This window comes from Xiphophorus couchianus, chromosome 23, assembly GCF_001444195.1.
Source record: "Xiphophorus couchianus chromosome 23, X_couchianus-1.0, whole genome shotgun sequence".
NCBI classification, from domain to species: domain Eukaryota; kingdom Metazoa; phylum Chordata; class Actinopteri; order Cyprinodontiformes; family Poeciliidae; genus Xiphophorus; species Xiphophorus couchianus.
The window spans coordinates 21,639,555-21,659,332 of NC_040250.1; the positions used below are offsets into that span (position 1 = coordinate 21,639,555).

Below are 19,778 nucleotides of genomic sequence, written 5' to 3' on the forward strand. Positions count from 1 at the left end.
TGGGATTTCCTCAAACTGGGAGGGGGGCTGGGGACGCTGGGGGTATAAAAAAAAAAGGCAGGATTTCGTTTCACGTGGAGGATATCGTCACTGGGCGTACGTCAGAGATTTAGGGTTTAAAAAAGGGGGGAAGATGGGGTGGGGGGAATTTAACCCTTTTTCATCAACGTAGTAACATGGGCCAGCAATCAGCAGCACTGACACCTGTAATGGGAACTGGTCTGACTAATCTGAATAAAACCTTATTGAAGGCTGCCTGTTTTTCCAGATGTACCTTTCCATTTGTATTTCATTTTAATTGCTGTGCTGTGTTTACCAAATTAAAGGATGCATGTATATCACATGTCTGAATGTGCCATTGAGTGTGGGTGCAAAATTGGTGTCCCAAATTATATCTTTATTTAAGAGCTACTGCAAGTGTAGCCCAATAGCCACCAGCATTAATCCTCTTTGGTTTCAAAGTGGAACTTAATTATTTACTAAACGTGGAAAATGTATTTCTAATATTAAATATATATATATATATATATATATATATATATATTCTCTTCTAAATAAAGATCAGACAGAATAATCACCCATTTCCTTTTTTGAATGTAACGGCATAAGGGCGTAGTAACCTTAAAATAAATGCTTAATGTCGCATTATAATCCCTCTTTAAACATCTTTTAAAATGCAACAACTATGTGGTCGAGTTGTTATCCTGGAGCAGACTGACAACTCTGTTGCTCTGAATTACTTGCAGCCAGTTACAATGTGCATGAAATCATGTTTTCAGTTCAAATTGCAAGAGCAGAAAAATATTCAGTTGTTGACACAAACGCAGTGCATTTGTCCTGTGGTCATACTGTCAAAATGAGCAACTCCGGACGCTGAAAATCCGAATAATTTTCTGTTTTGTTGACTACAAGTTCAAAAATGTAAAGTTATAGCTGAATCTAGAAAACCACAAAGGTGCGCCTTCACGCCACATTTATCTACTGTGTTTGGCGTGTGGAGAAGAAAAAAACGCAAACGACGAGACGGGCTTTGTTAAATTGATTTCCTTTGCAGTAACATCTGGACTGATCGATAGAGAAGGGAACCGGTGGGGGAAGAGAGATGAAACTGAAGAGGATGGGAAGAAGGAGAGGTGAAGGGGGGGAGGAGTGGGGTAGAGCGTGAGGAAGAGGAGGAGGAGGAGGGCGGCATACGTGATATTCTGAGCCGCACTGTAAAGGGGGCCGTCCCTGTTTAGTGGAGATCTGCCCGAGGAAGGCCCACCTAGAGATCATCTGAAGATATCTCCGATTCAGACGATACTTTCGCGTGTGGGTGTGACCGGACCATAAGGGGACAAGTCGAAGGCAATCTGCAAAAGAGGTAAGGACGACTCTCCATGTGCCGTCTCATCGTTCATGTTGACGGCTAGGCGTATAGAGGTCACCACCATTTGATGGCCGTGCCTGGGAGCGTCGTCGTACATAGTAAGGAAACCGGTTTGCGCCGTGCATGAAGCAACCCGGAGCTGGTGAAGAAAGTAGACGTATGTACATTTATAGACCGCGATGAATTTGGAGCAGGGGGGTGGGGGGTTTGGGGGGCTCGTATGTGTGTAAAGACGGATGTAGACGTGATGCGCGATGGAGATGGTGTAACTTGATGCACATAATTAGGCTGCAGATGCTGGATGAAGAATGCTTGACCTGCACCATCCAGAGAGTCTCTGAAGGGATTGGCGCCTAATATTAGTCCAAGCTGTTAATCTGAGGCTTTACGCTGGTTTTCGCTTAATGGTAGACTGTTTCTTGTATTGGTGATTTAATCGTGCCTCCCTTCCCCGAGCGACGTAATGTGGCCCTTAAAATATACATTAAGTCCAACCTCCTGATATAATGTAATATAGTATACTGTGTAGTCCCTTGTGTGTAAAACAGGCCAGGTGGAGTCCTGTCTTCTCCACTTGGAGTAACATTTAATTCGAGCAATAATTAATGAGCTCTTCCGTGATTAGCCCTTTCATTCAAATCTATTTTTCCCTATAAATATTTCATGCCCTGACATGATTTGGAAAAAAGGGAGTTGAATGCATGAGTGAGCAGAGAGTTTTTTTTGTTTGTTTGTTTTTTTTTTTTTTTTACCACTGGCAGCTGACTGAATTGCAGCCGTCACGATCTACCACAGGAGGCGGTGCTGCCTGTTTCACCACCTCCAACATGTGCTCCACTAAATTACATCAACGCTTCATAAAAAGCACAGCTACAATATAATTAGCCAAGCACTAGGATGCAAATAAAAGGAAAAAAAAATACACATGAGGGATAAGGATTTAAATATATGTGAAGCTGAAGCTTATTTGTGTCTGTGATTGTCACTGACTGCTCATATGGTCCATCTATCCACAGTAGTTCGGCCAAGATGGATGTGTTTATGAAGGGTTTGTCTAAAGCAAAGGAGGGGATGGCTGTGGCCGCAGAAAAGACCAAGGAAGGAGTTGCAGTGGCGGCGGAAAAGACCAAGGAAGGAGTCATGTTTGTAGGTGAGGCGCTCTCAGAGTTTGCTGGTTATTTTCATGCAAATCATCTAAATGTGCTGCGAGACTTGATTTATTTGATTGTCTTGATTGATTTATACAAGACATGTCTGTCTTGTATTGGTTCTGCAACCAATACAAGGCAGACATGTTTTTGCATTTCATCCCTTCTTCAATATTTTCTAAAAAAATAAATAAATGAAAAAAATAAGTGTCACATATACAGTAACCCCTCCCACTCACTGGGTGGATGTCCTACTGTATTTCTTGCACAGAGTAATCAGGAGAAAGAAGAGCGCATGGGTTTAACATTTGGTCAAATTTGTATTCCAACAGGAGGACATTTCCACAGCTCTTTGCGACTAATTCATCATCAGATGGGGAGATTCGCCATATTCCTTATAACAGAAATATGATGAATCACCCAATCAGTGCCTACGTTTAACCAATGTCTGCAGAGCAAAAAGAGTTGGAATATATTTCAGTTTCACATGAGATCAAACACAGCAGCCCAGCACTCGCAGTAAGTTTTAGCTGTGCCACAGTCGTAAATAATGCATCAGGTTTAGGAGAGGTGTCATGTGTTTTTTTTCTTTCATCATTTGCGTGTGTATGTTATGAGCAGGAGGTGGAAACAGGGTGGTGTGTGTCAGGGGGGAGCTCTTCACCCCGCACAGCGCAGATTATAAAAGGCTGAGCCTGTGGTCAAACTGGCTAAACGGACAAAATATTATTTTTATTTTTATCCTTTTAGTAGAGGCTGATTTTCTTCAACCTTTATTTGCCCAAGTATGTGCATCCCTTTTTTTTTTCAATATAGCTTACAAATTTGTCGCCAAAGTCTAATGCAATCCAAAATATTGAACAAGCATGCAAAATATATTGAAGGGAAAGTAAATTAGAAATTGACATTAGTAAATAAAAAAGAGCTTTTATTAAGAATTTGCTGCAAGAACAATTATTTCTGCATAATATGACCTGTTATGTAGCACACAACTTCAGTAATGTTCTTAGTGTCATATGCTATGTAGTAAATACCGTATTTTCCGGACTATAGAGCCCACCTTATTATAAGCGCAACTACAAATGTTTTGAAGGAAAAAAAACTGGAAACGTACATATATAAGCCGCACCAGGCTATGAGCCGCTTTGGGTTTTTTAATCTGCTGGATTTATTAAAGACGCATCCCTCCGTCTCCAACGCCAAACCATGGATCCCTTCACGCCGACCTTACGTGTAGCGGCTCTATTTCCTTCCTGTTTTACCAGATCGATAGCCTTCACCTTAAAAGCTGCGTCATATAAACTTCTCCGTGTGGTTTCCATGATGAGGGTCTCATGATGAGTTTGAAGACATTTCTCCGCTGTGCCTGCTGCTAGCATTTTCTTGTTCTAAATGAAAATTAGCACTTTCTACTTTGATTTCCAATTTTGACTTCTATTGATTCACTTCGTGCTAAAGAGCCCCCTGGTGGTTGAAGAAAAATCCACAGAAAAGCCGAACCGAACTATAAGCCGCTTGGTTCAAAGCGTGGGAAAAAGTAGCGGCTCATAGTCCGAAAAATACGGTACTTTCATATAGAACTATGGTAAGAAAGACTTGATCCTCCCTTTATTTTTAAGATCTGTTTCTTTGAGTTATTTTTTTTGTTTCTGTGTTTGACTCTGCCTCTTTGGAATCCAAAGAGGTGCTGTTACATGTAAAAAATTACATGTAAAACACAACATCATAGAGGAAACAAAAACTGATGCATATCTCTATGTAATGGCTAATTATATTAATTTTAAATACTCTGGGGATTATTAAATACATTTAAAAAGTCGTAATTTTAGGGAACTGCTTTGGCTGTTTCTGCGAAGGTTTTAATCAATCTGGAACTTTTTCACATTTTGTCACGTCATAGCCAGAGACTTCAACATAATACATCAGAATTTTATGAGATAGACCAACACCAGGAAGTGCATAATTGCTGATTGGAAGAAGACAGATAAGAAAAAATATGCCAGGCATTTGTATTCGACCCACTTTCATCTGAAACCTTTAAATAGTTCACCCATTTCACTTCAGAAGTCACCGAGCTAGTAACCAGAGTCCATATGCGTTTAAAGACAAGGAGATTATTTATAAACGAAGGAGCAAAAGGGACCCAGGTTGTCTCTGGGGGAGCTGCAGACCCACAGCTCAAGAGGAATAATCTTTTGACAGGACAACTATCCATCCACAATTTTCTGCTTATCAATGACTGGATTATAGTCCTGGATCAGAGAGTTATTCTCCAACTCACGCTGGGGATTCCCAAGGCATTCTTTGGCTAGGAGGTCTATGCAGCCTTGAAAAACCTCCAAGCCTTCTCCGGACGACGGAGCTTGTCTCCCGATCTCTAAATCTGAGCCTGCTTCCATTTTACAACTAAGCTCTACTTTGTGTTGGGCTGTGACATGAAATCCCACTAAAAGACATGTCACATGAATTTTATGGCTGTAATGTGACACAATGTCACATTATGGCTGTAATGTGACACAATGTGGTGAAGTTCAGGGAGTAAGAAAAGCAGTGCGCTATAGATTTTTTTGCTGCTAAAAATAGCACCAACTCTGACGAGTATCGTTCAGTTTGTCTGTGTCTCTCAGAGAAACTGAGCAACGGTGCAAAGTGTTTCTCGGTAAGATGCTGGACACTTGTTAAGAAACCCAAATTTCCGCTCACACATGAACCCCTCGCCCCTCTAAATTCGTCGGCTTGTTTTGTTTATTCTGCAAAGGTTAGCTCTTTTTGTTGCATTCAGAGAACCTTGCCTATTTTTAGCCAACGTTGTCAGATTTGTCAGTCTATAGATGTCATCTTACCACCCAGCACATTTAGCACAGTGCCCCTGACTTTCAACAGGACTCCAAATATGTCAGACTGCAGTCACAACATGTGCAGACTCATTTCCATTGTTCCCACACTGAGCAGCAAGGGGAAAAAAAGGGGCAATTTCTGCTTCTTCTCTGTCGCTGCATGTTGGGCCTGGTGGTGTCCTGGAAAACTGTTCATGTGTTTGCTTGGAGGCTCCTCTTGGAGGAGGGGTAGCAGCGATTTGATTCATCTGAGACCTTCCTTTTGACAGCTGCTGCTACTGAAGACCACCCACCCAGCTGAGCAAAATGAGAGAGGCAAGGAGGAAGCAGTATGCAATTCATGTTGCAGTAAACAGGCAAATTCACTGATTCATATACCACATGTCTACCGCAAGAATAGAATAACTTACGTCTTGCTTCTCTGAATCATTGCTGTTACATCAACGTTTGGCAATTCTTTTCTGTGCTTAAATATTACTTGTACTATTTATATTTTTAGTCACAGAAGTCATAAAGTTAAAAAGTGCTTGCTGACGATGTTCAAAATCCTTTAGATATAATGAAACTTTTATTGTAGCAGAATAAGAATGGTCTGCCATCCTCCGTTGATGGGCTTTTAAGATTTTCTTGCCACGCTACTTTATTTGTGTGGCGGTAAGATAAACTTAAGTTCCTGTCTTGCCACATTTGTCAGAGTTCCAGTTGTTTTGAACACTTGTCTTACTGTAGACATAAATAAGTTTAGGGAACTGTATTTTTGTAGTTATTTTGAAAAATAGCTATGAGAAATGACCCACTGTGCAATATTTTATGTTTAATTCAGGAAGACAGAGAGTCTCAGATTCCTCCTAAAAAGTCCCTAGACTTTCTGATCAACAGAAGCACTTAGCAACTCACATGCATTTTTTCTGCATATGGCTCTTGAGATCTTTTTTTGTTGTTGTTGTTGTGGAAAGCAAATGTTTCTTGAAATCCACCATTCAAGATTGTGCGGCCGATTTTTCATCAGCTCTGATTTCCAAAAGGTTGCCAATATTTTCAAATCCAAAGTTTAAAAGAATTCAACAGAGCAACTTCCTGAAATGGCCTATATCTCTCTCTCCTCCTCCTCATTTTCTTCCAGCCTAAACAAGACATATCTGTTTCCTCTTAAGATTTTTTTTTTTTTACATATCTCTGCTTCTTCAGACTCTATTTAAAACCCCTCACTGAATGGAAAATTGTCTTCACTCTTACTAAGTCTAATTGGGCTGAATGAGTTGTCAGTACACATGTTATATCAGAAAAAGATTGAATTTTTGCATTAACGAATGGCGAGTCACTAATGAAATCTTATATTTATTGTTAGCATATGCAACTGTGACTTTTAAAGACTTTTAAAGTATAACTATCAGGAATAATAAGAATTTTGGGGGAGATTACAACACATACTGTATATTTAAATACAATAGTAACATATTGCAGATTATGGAGAACTTTATTTATTTGGCCTGGACAGATAACACTCTAAAGGCTGAAAAGCCAAATAGAAAGAGTCACTCCCATTTCTTTAAAAATATCTGAATAAGGTTTATTGCATGAGAATACTAAATTCAATATTTTGTTTTAGCGTGTTTTTATATAACTCTGCATTTTACATGTGTCTCAATGCATGTCGGTATCATCTTGATATTCCAATCACAGCTATGGTATGCTTGCACCGCTCTGATATGTTTTCTTTCAAGGGTCAACCTTTATAGAGACAGCTCGGTACTTCATCCACATTTGTCTTTCCTCTGCCCTCAGTAGCCAAAAGAAGGATGTGCTGAGCACCACATAGGATGACAGGCACTGAGTGGTCAGTAGGCACACAGTAGATTGCCTTAATAGCTTGATGGAGTTCAGCGTAGATGAATGAGGTCTGCCAAAGGTCAGAGACTTGAACAATGGCTGCGTTGTTGTTTAAACTGGCTATAAAGTTTTATAACCTCTCCCAACATAACTACTGAGAAACCTAAAAGGTTAATGCTTCTCGTTTATCTCATACGGTCAGTGAATAATAGATGAAAAATTGCACAGTTTTACTTCATTTTAAGCTAAGTCTGTCTGGTAGTGACACTTCAGATGTAATCAGAATAAGGACGTGACTCTCGTGGAAGAACCTCGGAAGTAAATACTGGAGAGTGTTCAATTAGTCAGGCTATGCATCTTGACGACAACTGGACACAAATTGAAATGCAGACTGACCTGGACGAGATTCAGTTCAGTTTACTGAGACAAAGTTTAGCAAATATGTTTTTACCCAAGCAGACGCAAGCAAAGAGTTTCTGGAGGAATAGAGTTCATTTTCTGACCAATTTTCTTCCCTCTTTCCATATTTCAGGTACCAAGGCCAAAGACAGCGTGGGCACAGGTGAGGTTTCCATCTGTCAGTAACATGATCATTGGAGATGCACAGACGAGAGGTTTTGTGGACAGTGTCTGATTGTGTGCAGCTCACCCCTTTGTGTGGGCTTAATAGCTAAATGTTTTATTATAATAAGACAATGGCTTTCACAGAAACATTTGGAAGCTATAGAGCTGCTTCTTTCTGAATCAGTGAAAATGTACAAGGACAGCAAAATTCATCAGGTTATGAAACGGAGGTTTCAGAGCAGCTCAGAAAGAATTACACTACATTTCTTTACATGAAAGATTATATCTTTGTAACTTTTCTCTTTCTGTTTTGCACATCTTGAAATGTTGATGTGAACCATTTCACAGAATACTCAGTGAAATGGTTCTTTGTACTACTTTTTTTTTTTTTTTTTTTTTTTTTTTTACAGGACCCAACTCAAAATCAATATCAGCCAAGTCCAACCAAATGTTTGAGAAAATTCCCAACATTTTCTAATTCGACAGTTCAGACATAAAACTGAACTGTTTAAATGGATAAAACAGAGCACCGTTGCAGTAACATGTTCAACTTATGTTGTCTGGAAAGGTCTCACCTCTTGTTGTTACTGCAGGAGGAGTCAACATGCTAATTAAAAATAAATTATAATTTACAGTTTTTCTTGATTCATTGACTTAATTTTTAAGAAAGTGGCTAAATCATCATTCTTCCATTACCAAAGAGCGTCGTTTTTAGCACCGCATAAGAAGGCTTAGGTGTGGTGTGTTCACTGACTGGACAAAAGATTGGATTTTTTTGTTTTCAATTAGATGAGTCCCTGCTTATCTTTCATTTTAAAAGGGTTTTTTCTTACTCTAAGAAATAATCATTTCCTTATTGTAGCAAAACCTAAATCATTTAAAAGCTCACTCATTACGAGGCTAAGTGAAGGTCAATTATGAAACACAAGAGGACAGCATTTTGCTTTTAGTGTATCTGTAGGGTTCAGCAGGATAGAATTACATTTATGTATGTGTGTGCGTTTCTGCGCGCGTGTGTGTGTGTGTCTGCAGTGGCTGAGAAGACCACCGGAGCGATGGGGAATATCGTTGCTGCCACTGGTCTGGTGAAGAAGGACGAATTCCCAACTGACATGAACGTGAGTCTAAAAATCCCCCCGTCACATGAGACATGGATTTTTTTTTTCAAGAGTTGCTGAATTACTATAATAGATGCTAATGGTGACCTGCATCCAGAGTCTGAATTTTTGTTATGGTTAGTTTATAGATAAGCAGGAAGGATCTGTAGCCAGCAAGTAAAATGGTAACCTAACCTTTTGTCACTGTGATGAAACCAACATGCCAATAAAATGACACAATAGCAGGTGAAGATGGGTTATTTTAAATTATTCTACTCTACCTATTTAATTAGTCTCAATGAGTCACATATGCTATATCATTAGCTATCAAAAGTGTATTATGAAGGATGAATTATTTACTGAATCTAATACTGAGATTTTAGGATCTCAATCCCAATGTCAGTTTCTTAATGATTTAATTTTAAAAAATCAAAACAAGCGAGATTTTGGAAGTATGCCAATTCAACAATACTCCTAAAAGGGATTTTTTTTAAAAACATTAAAATGATGTGACTATGAACACATAGAGGGAAAACAAAACAAAACAAAAAACACTTTTCAAGAGTTTCTCCTTAAAATTAGATGAAAGCAGTAAAGTAAAATGCCCACAAAAGCATTTATTGTATGAAAAGTTGATCAGGCTTGGCTCTAAATGGGCAGCATCCTTGTTGGTACTGGGTCCTGTTTCTCTCGGTTTCTGTCTGAGTTTGCACGTCGCACATCTCGCCACAGACAGCAGCTTCAGGGAGCCTGGTCGGCCAATCACACGTGAAGTTTTGGAAGCATGTCGCCACATCATAAAACCAACTGAGAAAATTAAACGTATCGTCTTTTTCTACCACCTTCTTTATATTCAGAGAGAACGTAACGTAACGCACACCATCCGTGTAGATGAGGTACCTGCAAGCGGATGTGGTTGACGTTCAAAGACTTCAACAGATATATTTGTATGTCAGCATTTGTGACGTTATTTCCAATTTAAAGTTAGTGGGTTAATGTAGAGGCTTGTATTAAATTTTTACACAAGGCAAAGGGGATTTTTTTCATTCCAACAAGACTTTGACTATCAAAATGGAAGCTCATTAAAACGTTCACGCACTGAAGATGATTCAGGATATCATCAGCTTAAAATAAAACATTGTGGCTAATCTTAAATAAAAGTACATTGTTAGGGTACATGAAGAAAGTAGATTAACATTTGTAATAGGTCAGATATGAGATGTTTTAGTCACTAAATGATATTAGCAAGACAAGTTATCTTTTTTTTCCGTAGACCTTAACATTAAGCAGAATGTAGAAATGAGTTAACTAAGCTGAAATACAAATTTGTTTGGTGACAAAAATGTACAGCTATTAAAAAAAGAGGCAACATTTCATTGCAAAAAGGCAGAATAAACCAGATACAGAGCATTATAAATCTCAAAATATTATTGCATTTCTGTCTTTGCTTTTTATTTTTTTGAAGCTCTGTTGCTATGTTTACTTAATGCTGCTTTTGAACTATATGTTATTCTTTAACCAGTGAGGATTTGGGTATTTTAACAAAATACATTGTCAAATATCTCAGTAGATGTGCTGATTAGATCAAAATCGTAACGACAGCGTGGTGATTATCATGCTGCCTGGCCTCAATTACAGTCATTGTGATCAAGTGTAACCCAATCCTTTATTTTCAGCAAAATACCCAGTCACCAGTCAAAATATTAGTCTTACAACTGTCAGAAGCAGACATTTGCAGTAAGTTTAATATTATTTTTTGGTTCAAAATCAAAGAATATCAATTGTTTTACCATAGAAAAAAAAACAAACAGAAACAATGTCCTAACTCCCTGTAAGCTTTGAAATTTGAGTCAAATATATTTTGTAATCCTATGTGGTTTTTTCACCTGATATAAAAACTGGTCTTCCACTGTTATCGAAGTCACACTTGGTCTAACTATTCAGGCTGTCTGTGAAACTGTAAGCGGTCTCGTCCCACAATGCTGGTCTTTTCTCCACTGTTTCATTAATATGATAAATCTGACAGCTTGTTCTAATTGCCCACTCAGTGGCTCGAGACATACAAGTGATAGAACAGCAGACTGCTACACTGTTCACACTGTATTGAACAATTTACCTGCACTGACACACCAGTCACTCAAAACATTAAAACAACCACGGCAGACATTTGAAAATTAACAAATTATAGAAGAATGCCTTATTGTCAGAACGGGGTCTGAACATTTCTGTCAAAGCTAGTTTTTTTTTTTCTTCATAAAAGTGGTTCAGGAAATATTAGTAAGTCATACTAGCTGCAGGATGGATATTGAGACTTCACGCTACAAATTTTACAAAAACCTTTTCACATAAACAGACTTAAAAATGTTTTTACAAGTTTCAAAAGCTTCAGGAATGTTTTGAGGTACATAGCAAAGAGTAAGAAGAGATGAATGAGTTCAAAGTACCTCTAATCTCAATCTAATCTAATCCATCTCTGAGATTTGCTGACTAACTCATCTTAGAGGATATCCTGCTAATGTCTTGCTGGCTTATGGACACCTTAAAAGGTTTTGAGGAGTTCATGCTCTGCGTGTTTTAGTACAGTAAGGGACTTGGTTGGCTATATATTTAGAAAAATGAAAAGCAGAATCTTCTATTTATACCTTTAGAAAATGAAAAAGAACTTTTAAAACATATGAACATTTTTGTGAGCATCTGAATGAAATGATTCTACTCCATCTACCTAAATACATACGACCAACCATAAAATGTTATCGAAATCATTTTATATCACGTTCACTTTTTCACAATCAGTGATCCATCTGATTAGGTGTGTCTTTGTGGTGGTATCCCATGGTGCATCCTCTGAGGCCATGTTAATCTCATTGGTAGATTTACAGCAAAGACACCATCTTGCCAGAGCACACAGGATTACAGCCTGTTCTTCCTCTGTGGCCTAATTGACTTGATTAGTGCTGGGTTTAAAAATAAATGACGTGTGACCCACTAGCTTTGTTTTCAGGACTAGCCAAAGCAGGTGGGTCAAAAGCTGATGCATATTGTGAATAGTGTCGTTTTTCACAATATGCATGAGCTGCTCAGGTCATACCTGGCAGCATTGCTATAATAAAGTAACACAAAAACCCCTGGAAATTATTTTCCCTCTCTATTCAAAGAACACCCAAAGTCAGATATTTAAAATCTACTTTGCTTTAAAGCTACAGTGTCATTGCATTAACACAAATGTCTAAAACAAACATTGGATATGATGATTCCATTTATTTTATTTTGATAGTTGAAACGTAGACTTTATAGGTTGACTATATCAACAAATAATGTTGATATAGTCAACATTATATTGATATATGATGAAACAAATAATTGTTTGCTACCATTGCAGTTCCTGACTGCAATTTGTATTTTTATTTTTTACCAGTCAGACAACTTGTTTATTTCCCTTTAAAATGCTATGTTCATGATTAAAATGCATTTGTGGATAAAGCAGCAAAGTTGAAAAAGTTGGTGGTTGAAGTGTTTTCACAGCGCAACACACAAGTCAGCCAGTGTGGTTGACAAGCTGTGGTTGAGGTGAGCAAGCAGTCCATTTCATCATCTCCAACTCACACCATGGAGGACTTCTCTGGAAATAAAAACTGCAACAAACTGGATGTTATCACCTTAGAAGATAATGTTTGGTTTCTAAGAGAGGAAATATGTGACTGCGACTGGTAGCAGAGTCTAATCTTGAGATCTTTCTGCATTATGGTAAACTCCAGTGATCACAAGTTTTGCATTTTCACTGAGGCCTTTGCCAAAAGGAAAGATGATTTGCATGCAATCCACATAATCAAGACTGCTGCTCAACCCATGAATGAATTGTCCTTACAAATGTGGTTTAAAAGGAAATAAAGAGACTTTCTAATGGATTCATTCAGACTAAAGTGGTAGGCTAAGCACCTGCTTTCATAATCAACATGACAAAACTCACTTGCTGGTGTTCATATGTTTTGCATGCTTGGCCACCCATCTTGACTTTAGGCAAATACAACTATTGTAAAATTTAACTGTTGTCATTAAGTACAACATGGAGCTATACCTCTATTAACCTCTTTTATAGCTTATTAACTAATTGACCAAGTGTTTGTTGGTGACACAAATTTCTAGCTAATTAAAACAAGCTATGATTAAACCATCTGAATTTTCAATGAGAAACACCCCAATAGTAACCAATTAAAATGTAATAAAAACACTTCCAGTGATATTTATGCACAGCACGAGCACTTTCTGAAAAAATAAGCATTGTTCTTCGTCTTCAGTTTGATATTATCATTGTGCATTCACTTTTTCTTATAAAGTGGGGACTTAGATCTGCTTGCCAACACCTGACGGTGTCGTCCTGGACATGCATGTCATGACAGTCATGATACTGTCCTGTCATATAGCAACAGTTTCTTCAGTCAGAGGCTTTTTTTAGATTTGTTGCAAGCCTGACTGCTTCTGGAGCTCATTCCTGCCCACAGCATTTACATCCACAATGGGTTGAAAAGATTTTTGGATGCAACATTTGATTTCCCTTTCAAATAAAGCATTCAAACTGGAATACAGGGTCACATGTGAGACTTTCCTAATGCAAACTGACACAAGTGCTGAAATACATTTCTGCATCTGTTTTAATTTTTTAGGCATAAGGCAGCCATGTTGGATTTTGAGAACAGGTTTGATTCGAAATATCAGTCTTCCCAAAGCAATCTGACTTTTCATTGGGTTTGATCTGAAATTGGAGCTGACTTATATAACTAAAGTGAAAGACAATGTACCACAAGCTGAATGTAAAGATTTTCATGGGTTTAGAGCTTTCCATTGTATGTTAGAGCCAAATGGTTGCATGTCTTTACTTTACTTTTCTTATCTTAAAGAGAAACCGAAATCGATCTCACAACGACAGATACGGGGCTTTATGAAGAGAACATTTTACTATTTAAACACATGTCGAAGCTTCATAAGCAATATGTTTAGTTTCTTCTGCTTCTGTGAATCTTTTCCCGTCTCATTTTTCTCTCTCACCTTTTCTGCAGCCTGAGGAGTACGGGCAGGAGGCCATGGAAGGCCAAGGAGAGGCAATGCTGGAGCCAGAAGGGGAGGCATATGATGAGTCCCAGCAGGTAACCGGCACAACATAAGCCTGAATGTCTCCCTCATGTCTATTCTTTCGAAGGTCACATGTCACCGTGCAGTCACATGAACCAGTGACTGTACCGCAGAAAGCATTTTTGTATGTTATGTAAAACACTGGGTTGCAGGCAGGGATGAGTCCATTCACTTACAGTAGATGGAGGCACGTCGGTATTCACACGCTTTTGCATGGCTTCACATTCAAGCTGGATTGTATTTCAACAGCCCTCCACACTTGCCCTCCACTTATCTTCCTCTCAAATACTACCTCGCTGAGGTCGCTGTTCTTTTTTATTTTTTTGTCTGGAAATAATATCAGAAGACTTTCCCAGCCATTTGTCACACAGGGTACATGGAGTACAGTGACTATACCACCACCTACCAGCAACGAAGTGTGTGTGCGTCGTCGTTCTGTTCATAGATACAGGCAGGATGTGAGTCCGACACAGATGGTTATTTTTGGTATTTGACTGTCAGGGGCAAGACAGACTGTGCAGAGTCAATGGCTCTGAAAGCAGATTTTAAATAGCCTCAGTAGTAAATGCCCCGCAACACAGATTATATGGATAGTGGTTCAAGTAAATATGTCATTATTTTCTGGGATTTTTAGTGAAGATAAAAAAAAAAACCTTAATAAGGAAAATTAGATAAGACTTGAAGATCTTACAGCGCAGTTACTTACAGCTGTTGTTTTTTTTCTGCATGGACTAATATATGAATAATAATAAATTCTAATTGAATCCTAGAACAGGCTCCTGCAGGCATTAGCATGTATCATCCTTGCTCTCCTCCGTCTCTTCTTTCTCCCACTCCTCTGCATCTCTTTCCCCTCCCCCATTTTCTGCTACACAAGCGATGTGCGAGCTCTGTCTCAATGGGTGTGGCGATGACGCTCTATGCCTTCATGCATTGTGGGTAATGTCAGGGTCTCCCTGTGTTGTTGTTGTAAATACGAATTCTTACTGCTACACAGCGAAAGTCGCCTTAAAACCCTTTTTTCAGGGCATCATCATTTTCTTGTTGCATTAATTTTAACTTATGTACATTTACTGGTTTTTTTTTTCTTGTTTTTGGTGCTAAATAGAGCAGTGTGTATTACAAGCAAACAGGGAATGTGCACACAACTCACCCCTCGTGCTCATGCAGGTTTGTGCTGCCATCTGTTGGCTGGATCACAGAAGCTCAGTTACAATAGAGTGACATCACCCTTGGCAACGAGCCTATAATATACTGTACATTCCCAGTAACATTTTAAGATCCCCCTCAAAGTAAAGCTCCTTTCTCATGTCGGGGTTTCAATTGTTGTACTGCAAATGAAGCCCTAATCCGTCCGTCCATCCACCATCAGTTGTGAACAAAACACCAAAATACTTAGAGGGCTGTATGCAAACTCGACGTTTTTGTGTTTTATGTCACTTGTGCTATATATGCTTGTTATAATATTATTCCCTTATCAAAAACATACCTGGAGTGCTGTTTTTGATTCTTTCATTCATGTTTGCGAAACCCTTGAATCTCCCCATGGCAGCCAGTGGGGGATGCCAAAAAGCTTGCTCCTCCTTGGCACTTCAGTCAGCATTTTCCCCACTCAGCTCCACTAGACCAGCGGCGGTAGAAATTTCCAAACACTTGATGGAGCTGAGAGTCTGCTGAGCTTATCATACAAACGCTCCTAAAACTCATCCTAAATGGCATAGTGGAGAAACACTGTTGTGATGACTGAAGGTGGAGTTTTGGAAAGAGTAGGAACTTCTTAAAGAGACTGAGGCTAACTTCCTGGTATCAGAGGCAAAATGTTGTTTAAGTTATGCTTGATATAAATCACAGTTTAATAGCAACTTAAGGCAACAGCTTCTTGACTGTCCTATGAAATGACACTATTTGGCTGGAAATTACTGCTTCAGAAGCATCTGACCTCCAATCCAGAGGGGGCAGTGCGTCTTTTTTCAGTTCGAGAACCATAGATTCAAATTATTTGAAATATCAAATCCATATTTGAACCATGGATTCAAATATATATATATAAATTAATTAATTAATTACAGGCTTCCTCAGTGAAATATCTTGCAAAACTACATTCCCATTCAAAGTTACGATACACATTTTAGCAACAAACCAACATAAAGGTTTAAACATGTATTCAGTGTGCAACATTACCTATTTGTATGTATATATTTGACCTAGACTGGCTCCATAATCCCATTTAATTTGCAAACATAGTTTGATATTTACATAATCCTTAAGTTTTTCTTTTCAATTTTACTTCCAAGTAGTCTAACTTTCTTATCATCATATAAAATGGATCTTTATGCGTTTTACCACTGAATCGTCAGATAAGTTTGTTGAAATTTGACCAGCTTTTCTTTTTCTTTTTTTTTTTTACACTCAGTGCGTACACGCCCAGACACACTAACCAGTACAAGCGGCTTGGCAACACCACTAGTTAGTCTTTATGTGCAACAAATATGACCTGTCTATCTCTCACACTCATCTCCTGTTCTTTTCCACCAGGAGAGCCAGGACTACGAGCCGGAGGCATAAATGCAAGAGTCCAAACCATCATCCAACCAGCAGCACAATAACATTTCTAATAATAAAAGGACAAATGCTGAAACTATTACAACTATATCCCTGTTGCAAAAAAAAAAAATCCAACAAAAAAAGACAAGCATTCCCAGTGAAAAATGTTCTTCCTTCAAGACAAATCTTTTAATATTATTATATATTGTAAATGTCATGTTATTAATGTAATGTGTTGGGTGTAGGTATTTATTGAAATGTAGGATTCGTCCTCTCGGTCTCATTTCCTTGATTCCCTCCCAATGAAATGAGACCAGAGCCAGGACTTGTGACTTTGTACTCGTGCGTATCTGTATCTAGAAATGTGCAATAGATGTTCATCAACTTCCAATGAGACATTGGGAGTGAAAAAATAACAATAAATGAGTAAATATGACCTGTTACAAGCAGATATGAGAACAATAATATCCTCTTAAATGTCGATAATGCCTGTTTGTGTTTTGATTTTGTTTTTTTTGTTTTTTTTCGAATTTCTTTGGAGATGAGCTTGTTTTTGAAGTAAGAGTTTTTTACATCGTATCTTTATAGTTACTCGTGAAATCATTCCACTACACTATCTGTTAGAAACCAACAGAGTGTACATGTTTGTGTGTGGGCGTGTATGTGCGTGCGCGTGTGTGTTTGTGTGTAATAAAGATTTTAACAAGTTAAAGTCAGTATATTCTGTCTTGGAATCATAATGGTTGTCATATCAATATGTGCTTTAAATTGCAGGTCTTGTCACTGTAAAGGTTTCTGTGTTAAGCCAGATAACAAATCCTCTGTAAATAAAAAGTTTGAAAAACAAATGTATTCTTTGCATTCTTTCTCTGCTTGAAATGATTGTCTGCCTCATTGTTCAGCATTGTAGTTTTTTTTGTTTTGTTTTGTTTTTTTTTTGCTCACTCCTGTCTGGGGGTTTGGTCTGGATGTGGAAAATCTGCTGAGTAGGCTCGAGCCCCCTGGCAGGAATGCTGTCATTCTTAGGATGCCAGTCTGAACCAGCCCTTTTTTGGGGGGCGCTGGGGGAGATTATCTCAGTTAATCCGTCTGGAGCGTGCAGGCTTAGGGCTCAAATAGGTGGGTGGGTGTGAAGGGGGGCTGTTTTAAACAGTCCCTCCCGTCGCTCTTGGATCACACAGATCTGTGGAAGCTACAGAGTCAAAGATAGGAACCATGGCCTCGTTTAAGAAGTCCTTCGAGAGCCTGAAAGGAACGAGCCACTCGGCTGCAAAGGGGGTCACAGACACCGCAGGTACAATCACGCAGGACTAATCTAGCAACGTGTCTTATTAGATGTGAAATGCGGGACACATGTTCAGTTTTTGAGGTGAACTTCCAATAGATCTTGTGATGTGTTTCCAGTGCAGGCAGCTCAAGAGGCTGTACAGCAGGTGGCAGACTCCTCCAAAGACACCGTTAACACAGGTAACATGCACATTGCTTTCGCCATGAAGAATTGTTTTAAGATGCAAGTTACTTTAAAGAGGTCAGGTTTCTGTCATAGGTTAATAAAAAAAAAGAAATCTTTCCCACATCGAGCGATTTGAGTCTTCAGATTGAAAGTCACTTGAATTATTATAAAACTAGTATTTGCTTACTATATGTCACCTGATAGTAAAATAAAAGTTTAAATGTTTTTTTTTAAACTGGAGCATAAGTGATACAAAGAATTAGATTCTGTGCCTTGCAAAATTATTTATTCCTACCCTTTATATTTTGTGCAGTTTGAGAGAATGCAACAACAAAATTCAATGTACTGTACTGATATTATAGTCTATAGACTCAAACAAAGTCGCTCATAATTGGGAAGAGAAGAGAATATATACTTCACTTCCCAATTATGAAAATTAACTCTGGAGGAGTTGTAAAAATCCATAGCTCAGGGGGGAAAACTGGCAGACAAAACAACTACTTTCACAAGTTACTTTATGGTTTTATGTCATGAACAAATGTTGAGTGAAATTTTTTCTAACTTTATAATTTTTTTTTTTTTTAGAATGACTTGTTTAACCTCCTGAGAATGTTTCTTCTGTTTTCTTTTTTTAATTAATTTTTTTAAATGTTTTGACTTGTAAAAGCTGCACAAGAAGCCAGCAGGCAGACTCAGGCTGTCATCGGAAAAGCTGCCGACAAGGCCACGGACACCATCAAGGAGTTCGGACAGAAAATGGAGCCCAAATGAACAGTTCAAGCTGAACGTTTGATCATCCACGACGACTCTTAAGACAACCAATCACGTGTGGGATAGAAAATCTTAACGTGCAGTGTTTTGTTTTGTTGTTTTTTTTTCCACACAAGCGAACATTTCCAGCAAGGAATCTTTAAAGAAATGTGTTTTCTTCCGGTTTTCTGCTTGTATTGATTGTCATTCTTCATAAGTGCATTTATTTTTGGCAAATAAACAGAGAACAACTTCACGAAACGTGCTACCCCCACTGTGCAGCTAACACCGCTGCTAACTGTAGAAGCACTCATCACTGAATCACCACGGTCATCATTACCGGCACATCGCTGAGGAGATGGCCTTTGGCGGGCCGATAGCTCGTCTACCGACCAGTCCGACCAGAGCTCGTCTACCTTAGTGCTCAGCCACACACCTCCCTCCGTCGCGCTACATCGTCGCTAGGCAACAGAACTCGGGGCCGGTGTGTGATTGGTTGTGGCCTTCGAATTGAGAGCGAGCCTCCTTTCTGCCAGTACGTGCTGTTCCTGCCATGCTCACAGCTACGGTACAAACCAAGACGGAGGAGGGTTTTCTTTGTTGTTTTTTTAAAAAACCCAACATACATATACATCCAAAATAATACATGAAACCTTTATGAGAATTACAAAGCGATTCCGCTTGCAATGTTGGAATAAAGGGATAAGGGTGAACACGATGAAAGCCTTGGTTTGTGTGGGAGGCTCTTCACTGCTTCCTCCAGGCTCCTTCTAGCTGAAATGATCTTCTGTCTTATTGTATTTTGGAAGCAGAAGAAAATTCCTCTTGTATCTTACATATTATATCTATACAAAATGTCAATGCAAATGATTTCTTCAGGAATTTTTGCAATTAATCTTCTCATATCACACTGAGAGCTTGCAAACACGTGGCCTCCGAACATTCACAAATAAATGTTTTACTGGAACACACGTTTTACACACGTTTGCGTCCCACCGGCTTTCTTTGGCATGAGCTTCTCATCACAAGTGCCTTCTCTAATGTGAAAAGCCACTTCTC

At 38.7% G+C, this 19,778-nt stretch overlaps 1 protein-coding gene across 2 annotated transcripts; it reads left to right on the forward strand.

Annotated features, from left to right (window-relative positions):
• Positions 1 to 1,147: 1,147 nt before the first annotated feature.
• sncb (synuclein, beta) lies at positions 1,148 to 17,364 on the forward strand. Of its 2 annotated transcripts, none has more exons than XM_028009506.1 (6): positions 1,148 to 1,363; positions 2,386 to 2,519; positions 7,717 to 7,746; positions 8,781 to 8,866; positions 13,900 to 13,986; positions 16,508 to 17,364. In XM_028009506.1, the coding sequence occupies exons 2-6, from the start codon at positions 2,399 to 2,401 to the stop codon at positions 16,535 to 16,537; spliced, it is 354 nt and encodes a 117-aa protein (XP_027865307.1). In that variant the 5' UTR covers positions 1,148 to 1,363; positions 2,386 to 2,398; the 3' UTR covers positions 16,538 to 17,364. The 2 variants fall into 2 exon arrangements, with proteins under 2 accessions (XP_027865307.1, XP_027865308.1); XM_028009507.1 differs by having other exon boundaries at positions 1,184 to 1,467.
• The last annotated feature ends 2,414 nt before the right edge of the window (positions 17,365 to 19,778 follow it).